This window comes from Lampetra planeri, chromosome 15, assembly GCF_965212315.1.
Source record: "Lampetra planeri chromosome 15, kcLamPlan1.2.h2, whole genome shotgun sequence".
In the NCBI taxonomy this organism is placed as follows: domain Eukaryota; kingdom Metazoa; phylum Chordata; class Hyperoartia; order Petromyzontiformes; family Petromyzontidae; genus Lampetra; species Lampetra planeri.
Genome location: NC_136121.1, coordinates 1011578 through 1039292, shown reverse-complemented (window position 1 = coordinate 1039292; position 27715 = coordinate 1011578). Strand labels below are relative to the sequence as shown.

Sequence of the window (27715 nt, the reverse complement as noted above, 5' to 3'; positions counted from 1 at the left end):
CGCAGCCCTGCAATGTCTTGCTCATGCTACGAGCTTAGAGGGAGCTCTGGAGAGTAGAGTATCTTGGGTCTACTTTTCTAGACGCCGTGGCAGAAGTGGGAGTACCCACATTTGACCCCGCCACGAATGACCTGCCCAATCGACTGACTGCGGTGTGACTCACACTGCTGGGTGGCCGGAGGCAGAGGGATTGAAGAAATATAGCCCATTGTTTCAACTGCAGCGCAGAGATTTCAATACGGTGACCTTCGGATTGCAAGTCCAGTGTGTGTACCTTTGCACCGGAGCAGCATCTTGATTGTATGGAAGGATATTTATATTTTGATTTGCTCTTTGTAACTGTCGCGCATCAAACACTGAGGGTACAATTAAACAAAGCTACACGGAGCCTTGTACCGAGAAAGAAATTCACTGGAGGACTCAGAGGATTCCGAGGGATGAGGCTACGACGGGTTGAGCCACCGACTGTGAACACTGGCTCCGTGGCAGGTGCGCTCAGCCCAATGGGACCGTCAGTGCACTTGGGGCTCAGCAGTTCTAGGCCGCATGCCCACAGCTCGCTGAGCTGCATTGGCTCCCGATGAGGTTGCGCTCATTAGACACTGAGTTCTGGACAAATGAAGCAGGATGCCTCCCTGATCTCCGGTCATCCTGGCCGTTGCTTTTAGCTATCCGTCGAACAAAGACGGTCAACACAACACACGCTTTCAGATGCGCTTCTGCGGCCATCTGGAACGCTCTTCCGATATAAGGAAGCCACTTTTAAATCGTCTGGAATGAAAATGTATTTGTTTTAGAACTGCTTTTTGTGTTTAGTTTGTTGTCCTTACCCACCGTACCTCCAATTAGCATGGTTGGCTACATACGGTGTGAAAGAAGTGCAACAGGCATACATAAACACACACAAAGACCCCCTTATAGCCTTAACAAACTCGGTTCGGGCAAGTGCTTTTAGCGAGCACTTATAAAGGACGGCGCCGCACACGCATATAAAGACACAGACACACACACACATATGCAATTAGCCATGGAAATGGGATAGCGTGTCTCCTGTGGGTGTGAATCCACCTTGTCCATCTGCTCCCGCAAGGAACGAAGGAGCCAGCAGCTGTGAGGTCCGCTCCCAGGGCCACCAGACTTCAAAAGCTCCCCCTTGTTCTCGCGCCTGGCAAACTCCTCGGGTGAGAGGTTCACTGTGAGGGGAGTGCCAGACACCATCGCGGATATCCACGAGAGTTACCACGTCGCGGTAGTCTCATAGATTACATACACAATCAATAAACACACACGTGCATCGTGTCGCACTGCTTCACACAGGAAACAACATCTCCCATTCACGTTCGTGTCACCGCTTAATTCACACTTGATTTTTTTAAATGTATGTTTTACTGGAACGAGCGGTGCACACCGCATCTCCCACGTTGGAAGCAGCGGTAGGAGGCCGCGATGCGAGCCGGAGCGCAGCGTCCCGAGGAGGTCATGGAGACTTCGACTAGCACGGTTGGCTACGTACGGTGCGAAAAAAGTTCAACATACATATGTACAGACGAACGAGACAACACGGCACACAGCTGGCGACTATCACCGTCCAAACGTTGGAGGGCACTCGCCCGCTCTGCCCTTAAGTACCCCCCCCCCCCCCCGTTGCCCCCCGGCCCCCGATGTTTCCGTATCCCTGGTGGTTACATACAATACGGACAGCTGGGAAGGGAGGAATGACCACCCATAGAGCAGAGGTTGACAAAGGGGATGACCGAGAGGAGTCGGTGGTCGTTGAAGCGGCAAAATGAGGAGAGACGGCAACAGGGTGGAAAGGAAAGGCCAAGGGCTGGTCGTGGCCGCCACGTTACAACGCTGGAGACACTGCAATGAAGAGGTTGATGGGGAAGCAGTGGAGCAACACGAAGACGTTTTAAATTTGGCCTCTCTTGTCGGTCCAACAAAGGGGCACGCAGCAGGGGCGTGAATCATTCCTACCAGCCCCCCCTGAATCGTTCCCACCGGCCCCCCATTAATTGTTCCCACCGGCCCCGGTTAGCCTCCACGGTGCAGGTGGAAGCTGAACGGGGCCAGTGCCACTTGGTTGAGCTGTCATTTGTGATAGCCAGGACGCTTATGTAAATGAGCCACATAGCTCAGTGGTTCCTTAGCTGGTAAACTAAAACACAGTTTAGTTTAATAGGTCACAGTGAAGGTCGAGGAGCACCACCTGGAAGGCAGTGGACCATGTCCTGGTGCTGCCTGGCGAGCAGCGGGCCCAGGTGCCGTGCCACCAGGCTGGGCAGCACGACGACGGGGCGGCGTGCCGTCACTCGGTGAGGCGTCACCAGCGTGTAGGGCAGCCAGCCCCCACTGTCTGCAGGAGGAGGAGGAGGGGGAAGGAGCAGGGGATGCACCCCAAGCGGTCAGTGCACGCTGGTGCCTCCGTTGTCCTTGCTCCGGGTGTCTCATTGTACCCCCCACGTAGATTAGTGCAACGTGCGGGTGGCTAGGAGATGTTAACTCCCTCGCCTGGTATGCAGTAGGTCGTGGGTTCGATCCCGACCCTTACGACGCCTGTATATATTTGGAGTTTGCGTGTCTCTCACTCTCCCTGTGGTCACGTGGGTTTTTCTCCGGGTCCTCCGGTTTTTCCCTCCACGTTTAGAGTATTTGGCTGCTATAATAATGCTTTTTTGTTTACAGTTTTTAATAGGTCACACGGGACTAACTGCAACTGCTCATTGAGCTACTTGCGACTGTAATCCGCACGTGTGGAACGATCAGGTGTTACCTGAAACACGTGAGGGTGACCACGCCAGATCATCACACGAGTTCCCTCGATTGGACTATGATAATTATCATTCTGCTGCACAGAGTCTACAAATCTCCCTTCATGCCTTGGGCTTATACTGGTGTAGTGACATCACGGGATGTCACTGTACAGTGCCGACCCTAGAGAGGTACGGCGTGCGATGTAACGACATCGCGGACACCACGATGATGTGGGTGTAGTATCGACTCTAGAGGGGCTCGGTCAGCGCTGATTGATAGCTCTGGATGGCACCACGCTTGGCGTGCAGTGCCAGCCCTACAGGACAGGGTGTGGGAGTGCCGGCCGTAGGAATGATGTTACTAAAGGCCATGGCACTCTGGTCTACAAAGGGGTCCCGAGTGGGGGCTAGGGGTGGTCACGTGGTCGGGGTCCAGATCCTGCTCGAGGATTCTGGAAGGTGGTCGTGGCTGAGCCAGCCACGCTGGAGAGAATATAAGCCGGGTCCCCCAGAGGGGCCGGCGTTGTTGTTCATCCTGAAGAAACCTTCGTCTACGTTCTCCGAGCCTCCAACACGTGGACCTAGACCCAAGTTGTGGTCCCGGTCTGTAGTAGCTAGTTACATTTTGATTAGTGCAGTTAGCCTGGTGGTCACCACCATAGGTTGTTATTCTGTTAAGGGTAAGTTACCCCGTGTGTTGGTGTAAAATAAATGTGTTGCCTCCAAGTGTATGTCTGCAACTCGGTTGAACTCAATACACTCGTATTCCACCACTGTCTCTCTTTACTGTTGAGACAAACATCAAACACCGAATGAAAGCATTCAGTTTCGATTTAAAGCTTTCGTGACTGCAGGGATTCAAGAAGATGAAAGCATTCAGCTTAATCTAAATACAAGGCAGAGCGATAAACTTGAAATCTGCCTTTAAGTTTGTAAACTGGCAAAGCGCCAACCGTGACTCGGTAGTGACGTACGAGAGAGGCGCGGTGGCGCAGCCTTGCCCCCCTCTGCTCTCCGTGGCCTCTCTCATCACACTCGCTTCCCACTCGCACTGCCGCTGCCCGCATTGGTTTTGGTGCCATTTCTTTATTAAATATTTTTTTTGCTTGGTCAGAGAGCCGGACTCAGGCACAGCAACTCGAGAAGAAGCTCCTCGCCTTTGAATACAGCTGGATTTCAATGACACTCCACCACCATGGTTCCCATCTTGGTTGGGGAAGTGGTGACTGTGGTCTGGGATCTGTGGCAGTGGACCTCATGGGCTCATTACTCTGTTGTGATAACTCTTTTAGTTTTTTGTGCTTTTGTTTCGGTGCCATTTCATAATTAGTTCATGAATTATTTTTGTTACTCTTCTTGGTAGCAGGGTTTTGATTTGCTTGGTAATGGCCATATATGTTATTTGTGTCCTTATATATAATTAACGTACAGCGTTATGGGATGCTATTAGATTGAATGACGCGAGATAAAATGAAAGTATTTTTATTTGTGTGCATGATTGTGCGAACCTTGTAATACTGCATCGGTGTGGACCCGCAATCTCATTCTGTCTTACGAAACTCCTATCAGCATAATTTAAGGAATCAACTTCTTTATCGGATGCTGCCACTCTAGCCATAAGAGATAACCAATACTCTTTGCAGAGATATCCCCACGACCTAATAGCATGCGAGCGCGAGTACACGTGCGTATGCCCACCACCTCCGGTGTGTGAGTTTTGCGAGCGTTTTACGCACTTGTCTCTCGCACGGACGGCCAGCCTCCTTGTCTGTTGGCTCGTACAAAGCGAACAATTTCGACTCTCCTGGAACGGAAAATCTGCAACCAAGCCAGAGGGGAGCTTGAAATCTCAAAACAACTCGATAATGGACAGATGATTGACACCCTTTATTTAAAACCAGCCGCGAGTTCACCAGAGTCTAATGCTGCTGCATCCGCACACACACCATGTCCAGACACGTCCTGTGCCATGCCACGTCAGAGCCGTTATCGATAACGTGGCATTCGGGTAAACCCTGGGCTGTAATGGGCATCCCCCCCCCTTCAAAGATGGACTGCCTGGACCCGCTCCAGGCCAGCACCGTACGTAGCCAACTATGCTAATTGGTGGTGCAGAGGAAGGACAATAAATTAAATGCAAAAAGCAGTTAGAAAATAAATGAATTGTCAATCTAGATGGCTTAAAAGTGCATAAGCTCCAGTGACTTCCTAATATCAGAAGGAAGAGCATTTCAGCCGGCCGCAGAAGTGCATCTAAAAGTGCGCGATACGGCGACCGTCTTTTGTTCGATGGTTAGCCAAAAGCTGCCACCGCTGCTGCGAGGAACAACAATAACAGAGAGGAAGTAGCCTGCTGTGTCGGAGCGTAACAATGAGTTTTACGTTAAAACGCATGTGAACCGAGTGCAGACGATTAACCTGGCTCCATGACTGTTGAGCACTATCGCCGGAGCCTCCCATCAGCCGCTTCTGTTTCACAAGAAGCAGCGCCTTCGCCCTGAACCACGCGACCAGACAAAGCCACCGGGCACAACAAAAACAGAGTTACAGCAGCGGTTTATGACACTCACAACAAGCCACATGTCCATTGAGACACAGCAACCAGCCACATCGACAAGACACGCAGGGGCCAGAGGTAAAGACGTGAAACCACCTTAAAGCACGACTTTGATTCACGTGTTTAGGATTTATTTATGAAGGTTCCGGGAATCGGTTAGTCAAATGAAAAGTAGAGACTAAAGGTACAGCAATTAGAGGCACAGCGACAACAAACACACCGACATTCGAAAGTGCACAGAAGGGATGGCCAACGACGCACGCGATGACGACTGTTACAAAGTAGACTCTCACGACAATGAGCCGCTCAATCCCACCGCTCTCTTTGGGCAATGCACCCGACTCGGGCCGTCCACCGGACGCTGCTGTAATGATGCTCTCACTATCGCCGCACCGAACCGGGCTTCACAGCACCAAGAGGTGAAACCCCCGCAGATGACGCAACTGAACGTCTGAGCGTCCAAGCGTGTGAGCGTCCGAGCAAGCATGTGTGATCATTGTGGTCTCTTGTTTGAGAGCTTCAATGGCAGAATTACATTGTGGGATACAAATATGAATGGTGTCACTGCTTGTAGAACGACAACCAACATTTACCGAAAGAACCAAGAATATGAACCGACCTACTGTGTGCAGAGAGAACAATCATATGGCTCTCAATGCAGTATCGTGCATTCAATAATATGAAGAAGATTGTGGACAGCAATTACCAATCGTGGGAATTATTAAGTCTACTCCTGTTTCGGCCTACAGTCCTCGTAAGATGCATTCAGTACCGCGGAGCTAGAGATGATCCGGCGTGACGCGATGGGAAACGGGATTACCAGCCCGTTGCCTTCGTTATTTATTCCTCAATGTGTTCACCACCACCATTGTCCTCTACCCTGCTCAGTGTGTCACCCATCCATTAGCGTGTCCTCACTGTGTCACCCATCCCTTAGCGTGTCCTCACTGCGTCACCCATCCCTTAGCGTGTCCTCACTGTGTCACCCATCCCTTAGTGTGTCCTCACTGTGTCACCCATCCCTGAACGTGTCCTCACTGTGTCACCCATCCCTTAGTGTGTCCTCACTGTGTCACCCATCCCTTAGCGTGTCCTCACTGCGTCACCCATCCCTTAGCGTGTCCTCACTGCGTCACCCATCCCTGACCGTGTCCTCACTGCGTCACCCATCCCTTAGTGTGTCCTCACTGCGTCACCCATCCCTTAGCGTGTCCTCACTGTGTCACCCATCCCTTAGTGTGTCCTCACTGCGTCACCCATCCCTTAGTGTGTCCTCACTGCGTCACCCATCCCTTAGTGTGTCCTCACTGCGTCACCCATCCCTTAGTGTGTCCTCACTGTGTCACCCATCCCTTAGCGTGTCCTCACTGTGTCACCCATCCCTTAGTGTGTCCTCACTGCGTCACCCATCCCTTAGTGTGTCCTCACTGCGTCACCCATTCCTTAGCGTGTCCTCACTGTGTCACCCATCCCTTAGTGTGTCCTCACTGCATCACCCATCCCTTAGTGTGTCCTCACTGTGTCACCCATCCCTTAGTGTGTCCTCACTGCGTCACCCATCCCTGAACGTGTCCTCACTGTGTCACCCATCCCTTAGTGTGTCCTCACTGTGTCACCCATCCCTTAGTGTGTCCTCACTGCGTCACCCATCCCTTAGCGTGTCCTCACTGTGTCACCCATCCCTTAGTGTGTCCTCACTGTATCACCCATCCCTTAGTGTGTCCTCACTGTGTCACCCATCCCTTAGCGTGTCCTCACTGCGTCACCCATCCCTTAGCGTGTCCTCACTGTGTCACCCATCCCTTAGTGTGTCCTCACTGTGTCACCCATCCCTGAACGTGTCCTCACTGTGTCACCCATCCCTTAGTGTGTCCTCACTGTGTCACCCATCCCTTAGCGTGTCCTCACTGCGTCACCCACCCCTTAGCGTGTCCTCACTGCGTCACCCATCCCTGAACGTGTCCTCACTGCGTCACCCATCCCTTAGTGTGTCCTCACTGCGTCACCCATCCCTTAGCGTGTCCTCACTGTGTCACCCATCCCTTAGTGTGTCCTCACTGCGTCACCCATCCCTTAGTGTGTCCTCACTGCGTCACCCATCCCTTAGTGTGTCCTCACTGCGTCACCCATCCCTTAGTGTGTCCTCACTGTGTCACCCATCCCTTAGCGTGTCCTCACTGTGTCACCCATCCCTTAGTGTGTCCTCACTGCGTCACCCATCCCTTAGTGTGTCCTCACTGCGTCACCCATTCCTTAGCGTGTCCTCACTGTGTCACCCATCCCTTAGTGTGTCCTCACTGCATCACCCATCCCTTAGTGTGTCCTCACTGTGTCACCCATCCCTTAGTGTGTCCTCACTGCGTCACCCATCCCTGAACGTGTCCTCACTGTGTCACCCATCCCTTAGTGTGTCCTCACTGTGTCACCCATCCCTTAGTGTGTCCTCACTGCGTCACCCATCCCTTAGCGTGTCCTCACTGCGTCACCCATCCCTTAGTGTGTCCTCACTGCGTCACCCATCCCTTAGCGTGTCCTCACTGCGTCACCCATCCCGAAGGGTATCCTCACTTTTGATAGTTGGGTACCATGCCTCTTTGCTTGTGCTCCAGGGTTTCTGGATCAATCTTCCAGGCATGCCACGACTCGTTGTTCTTCCAATGAAAGTCTATTAACGGACCACACACATTCATCATTACAATGGATTTTACAAAGTCCACTGCCATTCGTAATAAGGGTAACGCTCTCCAACTTGCACCTGCAGAAATGTATTAGGACATTGTGAAAGGAAAACTATTTTTACATCAAGGGGCAAAAATGTGACGCAAGTGGTAAAACACTCAGTCCTTTAAGTTTATTGAGGCATCTGACACGGATTGCACAAAACCTTTCCCACTTTTCACCCAGGCAACTGGAGAGCAGCACAGACTGAGTGTTATTCACCTAACATTCACATTATTAGCACGGTTGGCTACGTACGGTGTGAAAAAAGTTCAACACACATACAACATATTTAGGAATCCCAATTAAGAGAGACCCCACCAAAGGATGGTAACCTTATCGTGGTGGTGGGGTTTGTGTGTTCCAATGACCCTCAGAGCTATGTGGCCTGGAGCCTTGTACTCCTGGTCGGGTCTCCCTTGGCGAACAGGTCTGGGGGGTGGTTCCAGACAAATAACGGTCCCAAAGAAGCCCCTCATGAATGGTTAAACAATACAAAAATCAGAGAACCTCACCCACACAAGGCATATCGGGACACACCCCTGGAGCCAGGCCTGGGGGTGGTGTTCGCTGGCAAGCGCCTGGTTACCCCACGTAACCCGGTCGGGCCCAGCCCAAAATGTGGCACTGTCCTGTGGGCCCACCATCCGCACAATGAAGGGTGAGGGGCGGGTGCGATGCCAGTGTGGCAGGAAGAGGGATAGTCTCAGACGGACTGGACCTTGGCGATGGACACTAGCTACTGAGACGTGGAATGTCACGTCACTGGAGGGGGGGGGGGGGGAAGAAGCCAGGGCTGGTGGAGGAGGTGGAAATGTACCGACTAGATATAGTTGGTCTCACCTCCACACGCAGCATTGGCACTGGAACCAAACTTCTCGATCGGGGGTGGTCTCTCTCCTATTCCGGAGTAACCCTTGGTGAGAGGCCCTGGGCAGGTGTGGGGATACTCACAAGCCCCCGGCTGGGTGCTGTTCAGTTAGAGTTTGTCCCAGTGGATCAGCGGGTCGTCTCAATGAAACTTCGGGTCTTAGAAAAGAAAACTCTGACTGTTGTCTGTGTTTATGCACCAAACAGAAGTTCAGAGTATTTGGCCTTCTTGGAGATTGTGGGTGACGATGGAGATACCTGGTGATTGGGAGGAATGGCCCTCCTGATCTGAACTCGAATGGTGAGATATTATTGGAATTCTGCGCTCGTTACAGAAATGGCAATAACAAACACCACGTTTGAACACAAGGATGCTCATAAGTGTACTTAGTACCAGAACACCTTGGGCTGTAGGTCAATGATTGGCTTTATAGTGGCCTGAAGGCAGTTGGTGCCTGTCATGGCGGCAACCCTAGGACCCACTGGTAGTAACCAGTGGTGAGGGAAGCTGTCAAGTTGAAGAAGGAGGATTTCAGAGCTATGCTCGAAAAAAGGTCTCCCGACTCGATTGAGAGGTACTGGCTTGCCAAGAGGGCAGCAGTGTTAGCAGTCGTTGAAGCAAAAGCCTGGGCATGGGAGGAGTTTGGAGTGGCCATGGAGAGGGACTATTAGGCAGCCTCAAAGATCTTGACTTAAAGATTTCGTGACTGCAGGAATTCATATTCTTTGGGTCTTTTGATGTTTTGATAGTCGTCGCTTGTGTTGCGATCGAAACGTCGTAGTTTTTTTATTATTTTCTTTGAACCTATCTACGTGACTTTACCGAAAGACCCAAAAAATAAGCCTCAAAGATGTTCTGGCAAACCGTCCTACACCTTAGGAGGTGTCAACGGGACATGGCCCAGGCAGTTCTTAGTAAGGGTGGCATAACATTGAACTCAACTAAGGAAATAGTCAAGAGGTGGAAGGAACACACGCTGCTGAAGTCGCTGCGGCGGTCGAGGGACTACATAGTACACGTTCTATCGACATGACTTTACCGAAAGAACCAAAGAATAGGCCTTCGTAGTGGCAAAGTTTCTGGGGTGGACGAGATTTTCCCAGAGCTGTTGAAAGCGCTGGACAGTGTAGAAGTGTCATGATTAACATGCATATTCAATGTTGCATGGAAGGCTGGTACAGTACCTCTGGATTGGCAAACTGGGGTCGTGGTTTCCATTTTTTTGAAAAGGGGACCAGAGGGTGTGCTGCAACTCCAGAGGGATCACACTCCTGAGCGTCCCAAGTAAAGCCTATGCCAGACTGCTGGAGAGGAGGCTCCACCCGGTGGTCGTGCCTCAGATTCAAGCGGAACAATGCGGATTACATCATGGTTGTGGAATAATGGACCAGCTCTTTTCCCTCTCATAGATATTTGAAGGGTCATGGGAGTATGCTTCTCCACTCGACAACTGCTTTGTAGACTTCGAGAAAGCATATGACCGTGTTACCCCGCAATGTCTTGTGGGAGCTGCTGCGGGAGTATGAAGTACCGGTGCCACTTTTGTGCACTATCCGGTCCCTCTATTCCCGGAGTAAGAGCTGTGTCTGTATTCTTTGTGTTAAATCAAAGTCGTTTGCTGTGGGTGTTAGACTCTGCCAAGGGTGTGTCTTGTCTCCACTCCTGTTTGTGATTTTCATGGACATGATATCAAGGCGCAGCCGAGGTATGGAGAGTATCCAGTACGGGGCATGGAGGTGGCGTCGCTGATTTTTTCAGATGACGTTGTCCTCTTTGCCTCGTCAGTCTGTGATCTCCAGCGAGCACTTGAGCGGTTTGATGCCGAGTATGAAGCGGCTGGGATGAGGATCAGCACCTCCAATTCTGAGGTCGTGGTTCACTTCCGGGAGACGGCGGATTGTTCTCTCCAGGTGAGGGGGTAACAGCTGCCCTTCGTAGAGGAGTTTAAGTACCTCGGGTCTCTTTCGCAATTGAGGGAAAGTGGGAAAAGGAGATCAGCCGGCGGATCGGTGCGGTGCCCGCAGTGATGCGGGCGCTGTAACATTCAATGGTAGTGAAGCAGAAGCTGAGTTCTCGAACAAAGCAGTCGGTTAACAGGTCGATCTACGTTCCCACCCTCACCTATGGTCATGAGCTTTGGGTAATGCCTGAAAGGATGAGATCATGGGTACAAGGGGACAAAATTAGGTTTGTCCGCAGGGTTGCCGGGCTCACTCTCCGTGATCGGGTGAGGAGCTCAGTAATCTGGGAGAACCTCATAATTGAGCCGCTGCTCCTCTGGATCGAGAGGAGCCAGTTGAGGTGTTTCGGGCACCTGGTAAGGACGCCCCCCGGTAGACTCCCCTTGGAACTCTACCAGGCTCGGCTGGCCTGGGAACGCCTGGGAATTCCCAAGGAAATGCTAGAGTCTGTCGCCAGGGAAAGGGAGGTCTGGACCGCCCTACTCAACATGCTGCTGCCGCAGCCCTCACAAGCGGACTGAGAAATGAACGAAATGAATGAACGAATTAAAGAGACAAAAAACAAATATACTATTAAAACAGAAGAATTTAAATAAAAAAATTACAATTAAAAATCTCATCAATGATGTATGTACAGTATGTTGAACTTCTTTCACACCGTACGTCGCCAACCGTGTAATCGGAGGTGCAGAAAAATTATGATGGTGATGATAACGGAAATGGTGATAGTGACGATGGTGATAGTGATGATGGTGATGATGATGACGAGGATGATGATGGCAATGATTATGATGATGATGGCGATGACGACGCTTCTTGCCTGAGTCCCCGTCCAGGGAGTGGCTGGCCTTGGTGCAGCGGGGGAGGTCGGAGGGGGACGGCACGGAGTTGGTGATGTGCAGGTAGTCCCCACACAGCACGGGCAGGGCACAGTTGTCTGTCTCTGGCGACAGCGAGAAGTGGATCTGCACGTAGAAGGAATCCCCAATGTCTGGACTGCTCAGCACCTTGGCAAACCCTGGAGAGGGAGGTTAAACAAAGGCGAGGAAGCCGCTGTATCGTTGTAAAGATTGGAGAAAATCCCACAGTGAAACAATGTACACTTTTGCACACTGTCAATCTAATGGTGACATTTTATGCACGTGTCTTTGTATTACTGCACCCAAGGACAACGTTTATGCTGCTGATTTTCTGGCCTTTTCATCTTTCAAGTGTCACCTTATCACCTCAATCACAATAGTATTTACGACACATGACAAGAGCATTAAACAAGACTCAGGAGACAATTGTAAGGACAAACAGATGCAGTGTCCCTTGTGGCCATTCTCTCCTATTTCTGTCGACATCTTCGCTATCAACCTCTTATTTTTTTACCTCAGCTGAGCGACGTCTGGGAAGAACGCACGAGGGACATTCCTAATTCGGCCGAATTGGAAATGGTTTCATCAACCTGTTTAAGTGACGTTATGTTTAGAACAGGGGCCACGTTACATGAATCCGCAAGCGCTGTCCGTATTAGGTGTCAAATTAGTTACGGTAAAACAGCTGGGGCAAGCATGGCCCCGAATGCATGTACGTGCAGTAGTCCCTCGGTTAACGGTGAAACCGGTTAACGTATTTCGGTTAACGTCTCGCCTCCGATAGGACCCCATGGTTTTGACTGACGTTAACGTTTTGATTAACGACACTTTTATGTTATGCACGCGGGCGCAAATTTCGGCCAATCCGAGAGCTCATAAGGGGGGCTGGGCCATGCCTCAGCCAATCAGCGACGCCCATTTATGAGCGTTTAGACCTGAACTGGCTTTGTTTACATTGCGTTTTCTGTTTTGGTAGTGAAAACAGCTCTCTTGCAGACTCTGTGATACTTTACTTATTTTTCAACTTAGAAGTGAATTAGATGAAACAGATATTTCGGGAAACAGTAACTTTCGTTACACGGATTAAAAACATTAACCGAGGTACTACTGTATGTTAAACTTCTTTCGCACCGTACATAGCGAACCAATACTAATGTATCATCGCGCCTCGTTTTAACGTAGCCACGTTCACTCTCTACGAAGTGGCAACTCCGACAATCGACCCCAGAGGAGGAATGCCTCTTTCCAAGGATGAGTGAAGTGCTTTGTCAGTCCGTTCTGGTTTGGCGCACAACGCAGAGTGGCACAAGCCAATGTGCGAGTGTCTGTGTGTGCACACAGACACTCGTTTGTAGATGGCTGCTTTAATGCTACCAGCACCAGGTCAAGTTGATTTGTTTCACCAGGTTGAGATCTGAAGAGACTAAGATAAAGTCTCACTTGCAAGAGGGATCTTGGGTCACCGCAATAGCAAAGAAAAAAACGAATTAAATAAAGTACAGTAGAACCTCGGAGATGGAACGCACCAGAACTCGAACAAATCGGTGTTAAAACGATATTTCCGAACATTTTTTGCCCCGGAAACCGAACGAAATTAGGAGGTCGAACGGGCAATCGCGACTTGAAAGAACCTGTACGGCTGAGACGCGTATGGCCCAGCGTGCATGACGCTTGCCCAGACAATGGTTTTACCATCTACTCCCCCTCACCACCTTCCACTCAAGCCATCAACTCTCCTTACTACAGGTAAAGTGAAGTTCAATGTTCATTTATTTCATTTATTCTATATATTTATTCATTTATTCCATTTATTTACTGTTTCTTGTTTTCTTGTATGATTTTATGCATGTAATTACTGTAAACTTCGTGTAAAAATGCTTTATGAGAGATTTCTTGTGTCTGGAACCAATTAATGTCATTTACATTCATTCTTATGGGGAAAATTAATTCGGTGTTCGAACAAATCGGTGTTCGAATGGCCTTCTGGAACGAATTAAGTTCCATCTCCGGGGTACCAATGTACAGCAATCTGAGAAAAAACAACTGTCACGTGAAAAATCAAATATGTTGCTCGAACATAAATCGTTTAAAGAATAACTTTCTTTGTAGCGTTGGCTCATCCAGGTTATTTTTTTATACTCATCATAAACACGAAACGAATATCGTATTATTATTTGGCTGTTCAAAGTGACATGATGTGGTTTACAAGTTTGCATATGCCCCATGGTTATTATCGTTGTTGTTGCTGCTGCTGCAACCTGCTGTCCCACCCACCTTCTGGGTTGTGCTTCAGGGAGAGCGTGACCTCTGCCGTGAGATTCTGAAGGATCCACGTGGCCTCTTCTTTCGTTGTATTCTCCAGCAAAAACCTCTGTCTCTCCATCGGCCCGCGCATCTGCCCCTCCACCTGTGGAATTTGGTAACGTCTGTATTGCGCCGAGTGAGGGCATTCCCGTTTTTTCCCCGGTGCATCCTTGCAATCCCCGCACTTTGACGTCGACATTGACGGATCGCGTAACGCAATTATCCATCACGCAAGACTCTCCATCTGAACAGCTGCAAGGTGACGAGCGTATGACAGTGTGCATCGAGTAGGTTCAGAACTGCGGTGACATCAACCTCGTTCTCCCTGCTAAGTGGCAGACAGAAATGTTGCCTTGAATGCTGCATCGCCGTGCTTGTGTGTGGGTGTTTGCAATACGTAGCATCGTATGCTGCAATGCAACGCACGTGAAGCCTTCACACAAAGAGCACAATTAAACTTACAAATGGATAAATGCATCCGTGACCTCGTGTGTAATTAATTCATTCTCGTTTATGACTAAATACATTAGCGCAGTCATGTTATATCCATGCCTTGGAACAGGGGCCGGGAAGCCGTGGCTCTTTAAGGCTTCGTGACAGTATTCGCATAGTGCATTGTGGCTCTTGAAATATCGATTTTTTTTTTTATACCAAATTCGAAAAAAATGCCTTTTCTTGTTATTTTGGTTGCCAACCCCTGAATGGGAAAATGCCAAACTAGATAACACTCTACCACTTGCATTGTGTTCCAGTTATCAAGAATATTGTTGATGCTTTAAGTCGGCAAAATTATGTTATTCACGACCAGCTTAGGTTTCTCAGTTGTATATTTGTACAAAAAAAAACTACAGTGCACCGTACCCCAGACAAAATGATGGCGTGCCTGGACCTTACGCGGTGTGCAGGCAAAGGCCGCCCTGCGAGCGTTGGGCACACGAGTCTCACCGTCAGGATTTGGTAGTTCTCCTCCAGTCCAGTGAGGCCTGGTGCTTGGCCGTTGTGAGGGGTTTGCAGAAAGACCCCGGTCTGGTTTCCTCCGATCACGGTCACCCAGTTGATGAGGGTCTTAGCAAGAATCGTGCGATACACCACGGGCCGTATTGGGTTCTGGGGCAAATCGCTCAGCAATGGGCTGACTCGGAATGGCCTGGTGGTGGGGGAGGGGGGACATGGGGATGGCCAATTAGCAAGGACATCAGCCTCTCAACTGCATCCGAGCCCACGATGCCAGCCTTCCCAGCTGGAGCCCACTGGTAAAATCACACGTTCAGTTTTCTTCCTCTTCTTTCGTACATTCAGGTGGTCAAGCCAAACAACTGAGTCAGGAGCAGTGGAATGTACCGTTACGATGTGGATCAGGGCATTGCGCCATCACACAGTCGCACACTGCAGCGTTTTTAATTTTCCATTTGTGTATTGGGTATCCGCATCTACTGCCAAGGTTTGCACAGTGGATGCGATTTAGGGTGGAACATGAGCCTCGTGGAAGATCAAACGCAGGGATCTTCTGCATTGGGTCTTTCAAAAGGCGTTCAGTAACCAAGGGTTTATGTGACACATCATGCTTTTCCACTGTGTCTGTGTCCCACGACCAAATACTAAACAAGTTTCCTTAGATCAGGTTCACTAAGGGTAAATGTACGCGTACCAAATACTTTTTCTGGCACGTTACAAATTGAACAGAAGCTAGTCATTATATACCAACCAAATAGATTTACAAAAGGGATCACTCTTAGTTTGGTCACTCTTAGCTTGGTAACTCTTAGTTTGGTAACTCTTAGTTTGGTCACTCTTAGTTTGGTCACTCTTAGTTTGATCTTGAGGGCATGGGGAGATACTCGTGGCTTCGGTGTGCAAAGTCAGCACAAGCCGAGTGAAGTTCACGTCTCATGGGAATGTCTTCCGCATCACACAAAGACCTGTTTTCTCGCGCGAAAGTAACAAAACCCGCCATAAATGAGGGCACAATTGAGATGACTGAAATCTCTCTCCGATGTTTTCTTGAATGGTATTCACCAATTACACTTCACGTGTCACCAGCCGCTGCTGGCCAACTCCAGTGTCAATCGTGACTCACGACTACGACTCTTTTTATTTTACCAGGTAAGGCCCGCTGACTCTTTTTTCAGTCGGGTCCTGCCAAGTTTTGGTGGGGAGCGATACTGCTGCTCTGTATGTGATTCCAATTGAGTAATTTTCAGATAATTTATGAGCATTGCGATGTTTGTGTGCTGTGCATCATTTGATACCACGGACACCACTTGCAACCATGGGATTATCCAGGTGGAATAGCATTTTAGCGAACACAAACTAAAATGTTTCATATGAGGAGATGACTTGGTGATGCTGCATTGGCAGTGGTGCACGAGCACAAATAACTAGAAAACTGAATGACATGAATCAGAGTCACCCGTGGCCTTCAAAGAAAAAAACACGATAGGAGACGTTTTGGGCTATTTGCCATGATGAAGGCCATTGCCAGAAATGTCGCCTCGGAAAATGTTTACTTCTAAGCCCACGCGGTCTTATTGATCGATACTTGTACAGCAATATCTCGATAAGCGAATGTTCGATATACGCATTTTCAGTATGCCCAGGTTGAGGTTTCGGTCTATGGGTGACCGATATTTATCCCCTGTGGCCCCCAGGCTATGGAACGCTCTTCCACGAGGAATCAGGAATCTTTGAGTGCGTGGACATTTTAAAAATGCGCCTTAAAACCTATTTATACGCTTCCGCTTATTAAACGTTTAGTTATTTTAATAAATTGTTAAAACGTATTTATAATATTATTTTTGTGCTGAGTGTCTGTTGCTGATGTGTCCTGTACAGCACTTTGAGATCCTTGATTAAAAGTGCTGTATAAATATAATTATTATATTAATGGTAAAAAATATATAAGTAAAACAAGAAATAAATGTACAGAAATAGATAGGTACTAAATAATTCATTTGTTGTCCATCTATAGTACTACATAAATAACAATCGAATTATTATATGATCCGGTTTTCTGAGTGTTGTGCACCCCAATAGGTCACAGCATGTTTGTTTACAATCGTCTCGGCCAAGCAGCGTGCTCTAAGGAGCAGTGGCGTTTGGTGGACAATGCAACCTCACGACTGCGCCCAAGGCTACCCTGGCGAGTGTGAACATATTTTAACGCACAGTACACTATGTTTCTTTCATTTATGCAAAGTTTTTTTTATTTTAATAGTATACAGTATGAAAAATACCTTATTTTCAACATAAATTGTCTTCCTTTACGATATGAATGGTGAGAGGTGTTTATAGGACGAAATGGTAAGTTACGGAGGCTGGTGACGCATTCTCATAGGACGAACGTCACAAGCGAATACGACGTTTTGACATACGAACGAAGCTCCAGGCACGCATCTACAGCGTATCTATATCGAGCTATGGTGGTATGTGCGTGTTTTACCTGTCCGTCCTGCAGTCGGGAAATTTCAGCAACTCCCTTGTGTCTCTATCAGTGGAGGTCGGGTCTTCCTCCTCTGTTGCACAATGTGCACATCAGCAACAGTAACAACAACACCGCGGTCGTTTAGAGACCTTCCTCGGGAGCTCTGCCAGCATGGGCCACTGTGTGGGCCCACACTCCGCGCCGACCGTTTGTACATTTTGCACTACGTGGGCTCTTCCACCCCCCCCCCCCCATAATGGACTCTCAGTTTATATATATTTTATTACAAAACTGGCAAAATTAACGAAAAGATAAATATTTTAATGAAAATTTAATTATTTTATTTTACCAGGTAAGGCCCGCTGAGCCGCATAGTTATTTTTCAGAAGCGACCTGGCCACAAATGATAGGTCAACGAAGTGGCTTGTCATGTGGAAATCCACACGACCACGGGGAGAGAGACACGCAAACTTCAAATATACAGCAGTCGTCAGGGTCGGGATTGAACCAACGACCTCCTGCATACCAGGCAAGGTAATTAACATCTCGCCACCGTAGCGTCAGTCTGGGGCCAGCTGCCCAGAATATCTACACCTCTGGACTGGAGATACGATGAAGCCGTCAATCACGTAAATGCAAAATTGCAACCGTTAGTACGCTACTGCGCTATGGACTCTGGGACTATCGTTAGTAGCAAGCAATTATCCAAACCCGATCCTGCCATCTCCCTGCGCCCCCGCCCCCCCTCATTCACCAACCACACAGACCAGCGTGGTGAAGTACGGTAAATAAAACACACACAAGATTGGCATGGTGTAGGGGAGGCCTTCGCATACGCTGGTCCGTTGAAAATGGCTTGAATATTTTTTATCTTTTTATTTTATTCTAAGTCCCGAGCATCAGATATGTCGTATAAGATAGCAGTGCAAGCACATACCGTGCTGTTTTGAAACGCGCGGGTTTTCAGGAGTGTTGAATGCTTCGTACTTGCCGTAACTAAGCCTGCACGAGACACACGAAAGCACGCAGACACAGCGCACACACACGGCACGCGTGCCACGACCTGTCCAGTGAGTTCAAAAGCAGGGAAACGAGCGACGCTGTTCAATCAGAGGGTCCTTCCATTGTAGCCACGAAATAGTGCCCCTCAGAGCGAGGTGAAGGCACAGCCCTGCAATGGCGGTGCCGCGGTCGTGAGATGTTAACTCCCTCGCCTGGTATACAGGAGGTCGTGTATTAGATCCCGACCCTGACGCCTGCTGCTGTATATTTGGAGTTTGCATGTCTCTCTCCCCGTGGTCGCGTGGATTTTTCCCCGTGTCCTCCGGTTTCCCCCCCCTCCCCCCAAATTTAGAAACACGTGTTGAGAGTATGTTGCTGTTATAAATGTCCACGCGATAAGCCACTTCGTTGAGCTATCATTTGTGGCTAGGTCACTTCTGAAAATGAGCTACATAGCTCAGTAGGCCTTACCTGGTAACTGGTGGAAGGGCCTCTGAGAGGGAGCGCCAGAGAGCCTCCCTCTAAAGTGTATTTGGCCTACTCTTCCACGCTGGCCAGAAAAGCTGGGGGTACCCACGCTCTACCTCACCACATGTGATTTGCCGATTGACTCATTGGAGATGGATAAACATAGCAAATGGGTAAAAAGCATCTCTCTAATATAACTGTAAACGCTTCAATTACATTTTATTTATAATTTCATCAGTGAAGGCTCCTGAGCTATATAGCTCTTCTTCTTGGTTCTTTCAGTAACGTCACCTGAGGACGGCTGCTTGCATGTGGCCGAAACGTCGTGAGAATTGTATTGAATTTACCGAAAGAACCAAGAAGATGTATCCCTGCAGTCACGAAAGCTTTAAATCGAAATTTATATAACTCTTTTTAAGAAGCGACCTGGCTATCACAAGTGATGGCTCAACGAAGTGCCAGCCAAATTCTCTAAACGCGTGACGTTCATTCTAAATGTGGAGGGAACAACTGGAGGACCCGGAGAAAAGTCCACGCGACCACGGGGAGAGAGACGAGCAAACTTCAAATATACAGCAGCAGACGTCAGTCGGAATTGAACCCACGACCTCCTTCATACCTGGCGAGGTAGTTAACATCTCGCCACCGTGGAGCTCCATGCGTCCAACGCGACACTCTCCATATTGATACACACAAGGCTTGCGTGCTGCCCCGAAGTGAGAACGCACGACTGCTGGCACACCACGGCGGTGCCAATGGAGAGCGCTGTCGCAGCGTTCCTGCCCGCGAGCTATCTCATTCACAAAGCCGTCAGCGTTGACACCGCCGCAACGCACAGCCTCCGTCATTTTCGAAGGCGTCTAATTTTTCCTTGGGGTGTGCTGCTTCGACCGTTTCAATGCCCAAACGTCGTTATTGCGTCCCGGCGATTTTTCTTTTGTCTGGAGATTTCTACGAGCAATCTCGAGAAAGTAAGCGGCGCTTCACACGACGTGCCGGATGAAGCTAGTGCGGGGGGGCCTGTAGCAAATGTTATAAAGGGGCCCTAAATTTAAAAAAACACGTAAATATTAAAAGACAAAATTTTTACTTGCACAGTAAAATAATTGTATTTTTTCATTTGCTATGCAGCCAGATAATACGACAAATCTCTAACCTTAAACACCCAGTCGTTCATAAAGTTGAAGGCGGTATAGTATTATAGTAATAGGGCAAGTGCAGAATCACCGAACCGGAATTGATAGCTTGAAAGCATTTAGCGCGGGTCCCTGGAAATTTGCGAGGCCCGTAGCCTTTGTCGTAGCTACTTGTGCTACTACGATAATCTGGCACTGTTCACGCGACGTCTCTCGCGCAGACGCGGCAGCCACGCGGAGGCGCGTGGGCAAGCGCCTCGTGGCCTTTGGGCCGAGCCGGGCCTGCGAGGCCGCCTCGTGAACGTGGTGGGCGAACGTGTGAGGTGAACGTGACGGGTGACGGGTGAAAATGTCGGTGAACATATGTGGTGAACGTGGTGGATGTACGTGCGATTGAACATGACGGGTGAAAATGTGGGTGAACGTATGGGGTGAACATGGTGGATGTACATGTGGGTGAACATGGTGTGTGAACGTGGTGAGTGAACGTGGTGGGTGAACGTGGTGAGTGAACGTGGTGAGTGAACGTGGTGGGTGAACGTGGTGTGTGAACGTGGTGAGTGAACGTGGTGTGTGAACGTGGTGTGTGAACGTGGTGTGTGAACGTGGTGAGTGAACGTGGTGAGTGAACGTGGTGAGTGAACGTGGTGAGTGAACGTGGTGGGTGAACATGGTGTGTGAACGTGGTGAGTGAACGTGGTGGGTGAACGTGGTGAGTGAACGTGGTGGGTGAACGTGGTGGGTGAACGTGGTGTGTGAACGTGGTGAGTGAACGTGGTGTGTGAACGTGGTGAGTGAACGTGGTGAGTGAACGTGTGGGGTGAACGTGTGGGGTGAACGTGTGGGGTGAACGTGGTGGGTGAGCGTGGTGGGTGAACGTGGTGAGTGAACGTAGTGGGTGAACGTGGTGGGTGAACGTGGTGAGTGAACGTGGTGGGTGAACGTGGTGAGTGAACGTGGTGAGTGAACGTGGTGGGTGAACGTGGTGGGTGAACGTAGTGAGTGAACGTGGTGTGTGAACGTGGTGTGTGAACGTGGTGGGTGAACGTGGTGAGTGAACGTGGAGAGTGAACGTGGTGAGTGAACGTGGTGTGTGAACGTGGTGTGTGAACGTGGTGAGTGAACGTGGTGGGTGAACGTGGTGGGTGAACGTGGTGAGTGAACGTGGTGTGTGAACGTGGTGGGTGAACGTGGTGGGTGAACGTGGTGGGTGAACGTGGTGTGTGAACGTGGCGAGTGAACGTGGCGGGTGAACGTGGCGAGTGAACGTGGTGAGTGAACGTGGTGGGTGAACGTGGTGTGTGAACGTGGTGAGTGAACGTGGTGTGTGAACGTGGTGTGTGAACGTGGTGTGTGAACGTGGTGAGTGAACGTGGTGAGTGAACGTGTGGGGTGAACGTGTGGGGTGAACGTGTGGGGTGAACGTGGTGGGTGAGCGTGGTGGGTGAACGTGGTGAGTGAACGTAGTGGGTGAACGTGGTGGGTGAACGTGGTGAGTGAACGTGGTGGGTGAACGTGGTGAGTGAACGTGGTGGGTGAACGTGGTGGGTGAACGTAGTGAGTGAACGTGGTGTGTGAACGTGGTGTGTGAACGTGGTGGGTGAACGTGGTGAGTGAACGTGGAGAGTGAACGTGGTGAGTGAACGTGGTGTGTGAACGTGGTGTGTGAACGTGGTGGGTGAACGTGGTGGGTGAACGTGGTGAGTGAACGTGGTGAGTGAACGTGGTGGGTGAACGTGGTGAGTGAACTTGGTGTGTGAACGTGGTGTGTGAACGTGGTGAGTGAACGTGGTGTGTGAACGTGGTGGGTGAACGTGGTGAGTGAACGTGGTGAGTGAACGTGGTGGGTGAACGTGGTGAGTGAACTTGGTGTGTGAACGTGGTGTGTGAACGTGGTGAGTGAACGTGGTGTGTGAACGTGGTGGGTGAACGTGGTGAGTGAACGTGGTGTGTGAACGTGGTGAGTGAACGTGGTGTGTGAATGTGGTGTGTGAACGTGGTGAGTGAACGTGGTGAGTGAACGTGGTGGGTGAACGTGGTGAGTGAACTTGGTGGGTGAACGTGTGGGGTGAACGTGGTGAGTGAACGTGGTGTGTGAACGTGGTGGGTGAACGTGTGTGTGAATGTGGTGGGTGAACGTGTGAGTGAACGTGGTGGGTGAACGTGGTGGGTGAACGTGGTGGGTGTACGTGGTGGGTGTACGTGGTGGGTGAACGTGGTGGGTGAACGTGGTGTGTGAACGTGGTGGGTGAACGTGTGTGTGAACGTGGTGGGTAAATGTGTGAGTGAACGTGTGGGTGAAGCCGCTCCCATCGGTGCCGTGCATCACCTGGGAGGTCGGAATTGTTGATGCTGACAATCAACCGTTGGGCTTTTGTCGTTTTCCGTCTTGTTCGGCGCGGTTTCCGTCGGCGACCCTTCTAGAGGAAAGGCAGAGGCGGCTGTGTCGTGTACGTCCCCTTCACACATCCATCCCGCCACCCACACATCCCATGAACAAAGCCGTTAAAACTTCCAATGTCCACCACGTGATTCCGGAACCTCGATTTTTTAAATATCCGCCTCACGATCGCAACGAAGCCAACCACTTTGGCAAAACGACGACGCGGCCCAGCGGCGGAAGCGTTCGCCGCCCGTCGCAGACGTTTGCGGTTCAAGTCTGGCCGGCAGCCCTGGTTAGTTCTTGCCGGTGCGTGGAAGCCATATCGGTGGCGTTTCCTGCACACTGACGACGAGGATCGAGCAAAAGCGCGTGAAGCAACGTGCAGAGGCACGTGCTTGGAATCTCGTCCGAGGAGGCAGGAAACAAAAACACGTGCATGAGAGAATGCACGCGAGCGAAAGGACGTGATATTGGCTGTGAAGAAAAGTACGTGACACAAATGAATCAATTGAGTGTTATTGTCGAGAATGTTAATGACGAAAGTAAGTTTCCTCCATAATACAAATCCGGCTGTCGCCTGATGATGCTAGTTGTAATTACTGGTGAAACGTCGTACTCGGATTGTAAATGTCGTGGCTTTGCTCTCCAACACACCGGTGTGATGTGCTAGTGACACACCGGTGTCCTGTACTCGTCACGAATTGTCACGTTTTGTTTACCTGACAAACCTTACTAATTGGCTGTGTCAGGTGGTGGCGGGTTTAACGACACATTTAGATATTGACGCCATTTAACCCAAAAAGCCTGTATTATAAAAGTAAGTACAGTAAAACCTTGGATTGCGAGTAACTTGGTCTGCGAGTGTTTTGCAAGACGAGCAAAAAATCTGAATCAGAATCAGAAACGGTTTTAATCGCCATGAAAGTTGATAAACGAGCGAGGTCTTGCAATACGAGTAGTACGTGTATACGCTTTGTCTGCCGAGCGTCACGTGATCACAACTGATATACCAGTGCTTTGATATACGAGTGCTTTGGATTATAAACACGTTTCCAGAACCAATTATGCTCGCAATCCAAAGTTGACTCTATGTCTCATTCCCATATTCATATTTCCACACATTATATTTCTGCCACGACCCATCGGCCACACGGCCTTCATGATTCAGCATCTCATCGTGATGGTGCACTAAAATATGAAAACTCATCAGACGATCAATGAAACCGGACCAGAGTTTGCTTGTATTGATCCAACGCTGCTGATATGATGCACTCCCAGAAGGCCATCCCAGCTGATGGGTTCCATAGTATATACGTTTATTTTATAATGTGGTTTAGAAAAAATGTTGGTTCCAGGGCCAGGAGTGGACTGCAGTGTCTATGAGACGTACATAAAATACAATCATTTGTTACGTCGATAATGTTTCAAGGTAAATCAGATTGAGCATACCTTTAAACTTGCAATTAGTCACATCTTCCCTCGAAGCATATTGGTGGGCATCCATGAACTGCAACAGAGATGGATCACAGTCATCGTTACGCCAAATGTCGTTACCACAGGATACACGCTGCGAGTGAGCAGCTATTAAACACAAGTCTAACACACGACGTCCATGATGTTTCCCTCTCTACCCACAACACTCCGCACAGAGACACGGGCGACTCGTTAAATGGTTTTAAGGTGGAATTAATCTCGGCAAGTATCCCAGGCAAGTTGTGCGTGATGAGGAATTTAAACTGTATTTCCACTGAAGCCACAATCAACAAGGGACATGTGATTATGGCAGGAAACTGTCACCCACGTATATATGTACAAATTCAGTCACGCTAAAACATTATCGATTCAAAACGTGGGAACATCAAATGTATTCAATTGATGGGACGTATCGTGCATTACCACTGCGTGGAAAGTTGCGATTACCGTTTGTGAGATAGAAATATAATGCAGCCCAGCTACTTTTCCAGGACAGAGGCAATACAAGGGTCTCAATGTAACACACATACACACGTAAGCGCACACGCATGTACACACGTACACGCATGTACACACGTAAGCGCACACGCATGTACACACGTACTTACACACACACACACACACGTAAACACGTATGCACTCACAGACACACGTACGCACATACGCGCACATACACACACGTACGCACGTATGCACGTACGCGAACACACACACGTGCACATGTACGCAGCTACGCACACACACACACACACACACGTATGCGCACACACTTACACATGTACGTGCTCACACATACATATACGCATGTACACGCACACACACGTACGCGCGCACACACACATACCGCTGCTTTCAGGGCCGAGGCTGGGAGTGACTTGCATAGACCAACTTCATCGTGGAAATCGAGTGATAAATTCGAGATGTTGTCTTGCAAAGATGAACTCTTGTTGATCACGTGGGGATGACTCAGGTTCTTTAAGAGAAAAAGCACACGTGCATTCCTTGATTGTGCAAAAACGAATCAAATGTATACACACGAAGACTTCACAAATTGTCAATACAATAAAATGGTACATACTATTCCAAAACAACATTTACATTTAATACATTAACAAACAAAACAAAGAGTGGAGTAATAACGAGAGCATTGCCCACGGCCGCGTTTCTCAAAGCACGAACCGCGACTCCATCTCTGGCTGTGTTCTCAACATCAGTGCGGACTTTCCACTGCCAAGTCAATCGGCTACTTGCCACCTGCCCGCAAGCATTGTAACCACCAGCGAAACGCCATCGTACTCGAATTATACATCTCGTGGATTTTGATCTCAAACACACCGGGTGTGCTGAATCAGTAACCAATTGGTCGTGTTTTATTTATGTGACAATCCTTACTAATCGGCTGTATCTTTGGGTGGTGGCGGGGTTTAACGACACGTTTTTATTTACGCGATCTAACTGAAAAAAAAAACCTTTGCTGAGGATTGTTATGTATGTTGAACTTCTTTCGCACCGTACGGCGCCAATCGGGAGGTGCAAACCGCGCTCAATCGTGGGCTGCTTGAGGCCACCGCTGGCTCCTGCAGGCGTCCAAGTAGGGGAGCAATATGCCTCTGCGACCTGACTATCACAAATGATAGCTCAATGAAGTGGCTTATCATATGGACATTTGTAGCAGCCAAACACTCTAAATGAATGCTGATTCTAAATGTGGAGGAACCAGAGAATAATCCACGCGACCACGGGGAGAACATAAAAACTCCAAATATATAGGCATCAGGGTCGGGATCAATCCCACGACCTCCTCTACATCGCGATTCGCCCATGGAGACCGCCGCTCGTCAAATCAAAACACAGACGATGCCACCGATGTTCCACAATATCAAAATCTCCAGATAAGTTTGGATATCAACGGATTTTAAGAGGACACACTTCACATGGTGCTATTGGAGATTAGCGTGCACACTTTTCATTGACCTCATCCATTTCCCTTAGAATCGAATCATGAGTTCGGAGATAAACCATTACCTGGCCCCGACACGAGTGCTGCTTCAACCAAACATCAGAACAGGTTTCTACCAACTCCGAACACTCAAATGCGTCCGCTCCACTCCGCCTCAACACGCCTGGATTGTGGGAACGTTCTCTACGCAGATCTACCACTTGGATTGGTGCACAGGGCTCCAGTTGGTGCAGAATGCAGCTGCTCGGATGATCCGGCGGGTTAGCCGATTTAAGCGCAGTACGCCAACTCCCCGCAGCTTGCGCCGGCTCCCGGTCCACTTCAGAATCCAATTCAAAGCCGCTGCTCTCCTTACCGAGAACGCACTGTGCAGGGCTTGGCCCCCCTATCTACATGCAAAACTGCACCTCCCCCCAATACTCCGGCACATAATGCACACTCCGCTCCAGGGGAACGGCGAGACTCGGCCCAGCCGAGGATCCCCAGGGGGGATGGAGCCTTCTCCAGCGCAGCCCCAAACAATCTGGAACATCATGCCTGCCTCTCAACTCCGTGGTGTGTCTGTGTGTGCAAGACACAGCTGCTCAGACGTGCCTTTCCATGAAGTCTAAAATAAAAACTTTCTTTACTTATCGTTTATTTTATTTACGACTTACCTTTCTTACGCAACCCGCTGTGTGCGGTTGCAATTTACTCCGCTCAGTCGGTGTTAGCCGCTGATGATTATGAACGATAACTCTATGTCCCTTGAACAGATCTCACATAGTCCAGTCGATAGTGGTCATACGAAATATTTGCTTCATGGAGTCAACATTGAAATCCAAGTGTTTCCTCTTCAAAATAATGTGGGGAGGTGCTTGGGCATGATCCAGCGCTATAAACTCCACATTGCCATTCCGGTGACCTGGGTCACTCTCGATAACGAGACTCTATCCTGGCGTCTCGACTTCTCACCCCGGTTAAACAGAATAAACCTGAAACACACGGAAGCTTAACCACGGCCGACTACCCTCGCACAGTAGAAAACTATTCTCAACCCCAGAGGGCTGACGCACGACGGCGATTGAACGTTCGAAGACGCAAGCCCACCGACCGCGATTTACGTGGTGGCTCGGGGCAGAACGCAAGACGCGCGCGCGGTGCACCTCACCGGCTCCGACCCCGTGCTGGTCATGCCCCGGCCGCTCGCCGGCATCAAGAGGTTCGCCGTCCCGCTCGCCGAATGTTTTGCCTGCAGCTTCTTGGCGCAGGCGTTGAGGCTGTTGATCTGCGCCTGGCTCTGCGCGAACTCCACGCGCAGAGCGTCCAGCTGCTCCTGCAGCTCGCGCAGCTGCTTGCGCTGCCGGTCCTTGATGGCGAGGCAGCGCGCGTGCTCCCCTTGAGCGTGGTCCCGCGACTCCAGTGCCTTGGGACGAGGGAGGGACGCGGACGGAGACGACGACGATGACGACGACGACGACAAAAGTGACGCCGCTTTACGGGACGCTTCAAGATGGAATCGAAACTGAGAGGCCATCGCGGCCAAAGCCGCCGATTCCACCACATTTCCACTACAGCTTCCTTCCTCTTGCCAGATCCCAATGTTTGTTGCTTGGTCGTCACGCGACCTGCTGCAAGGTCCACTCTTACAGGACCCCAGCGTGTGGCTCTCGGTCCTTTCCTCCCCTTGCTCATCAACCTCGGCGTGCCATTGCTGTACCTGCCAAGTCTCCCCCCACGTGCCCCCACTTGGACACTCCTCCTGATTACAGAGAAAACGATTTGTGTCCAAGTTGCCGACCCTACCCTCTCGTATAACTCCTATGGCCCACCACGTGTGTCTACATTTGAAGGCCGAATGAACGCTTG

General features: G+C 49.7%; 1 protein-coding gene across 8 annotated transcripts in view; it reads right to left on the bottom strand.

Moving 5' to 3' along the window:
- Positions 1-27715, bottom strand: part of LOC144722586 (caspase recruitment domain-containing protein 11-like) — a 66720-nt gene that overhangs the window by 1907 nt on the left and 37098 nt on the right. For 4 of the 8 annotated variants that reach the window (XM_078600796.1, XM_078600794.1, XM_078600797.1 and 1 more), the window contains exons 10-23: positions 27018-27272; positions 24752-24880; positions 23884-23941; positions 22381-22510; positions 18383-18447; positions 17464-17536; positions 14970-15171; positions 13995-14127; positions 11681-11878; positions 7879-7975; positions 5172-5250; positions 4490-4571; positions 2210-2356; positions 1069-1193 (exon numbers count right to left, since the gene is read on the bottom strand). In XM_078600796.1, the coding sequence (XP_078456922.1) occupies positions 1069-1193; positions 2210-2356; positions 4490-4571; positions 5172-5250; positions 7879-7975; positions 11681-11878; positions 13995-14127; positions 14970-15171; positions 17464-17536; positions 18383-18447; positions 22381-22510; positions 23884-23941; positions 24752-24880; positions 27018-27272 (1773 nt within the window). Of the gene's footprint in view, positions 1-1068; positions 1194-1408; positions 1506-2209; positions 2357-4489; positions 4572-5171; positions 5251-7878; positions 7976-11680; positions 11879-13994; positions 14128-14969; positions 15172-17463; positions 17537-18382; positions 18448-22380; positions 22511-23883; positions 23942-24751; positions 24881-27017; positions 27273-27715 lie in introns of all 8 variants that reach the window. The other 4 variants (XM_078600800.1, XM_078600801.1, XM_078600798.1 and 1 more) reach the window with 3 other exon arrangements.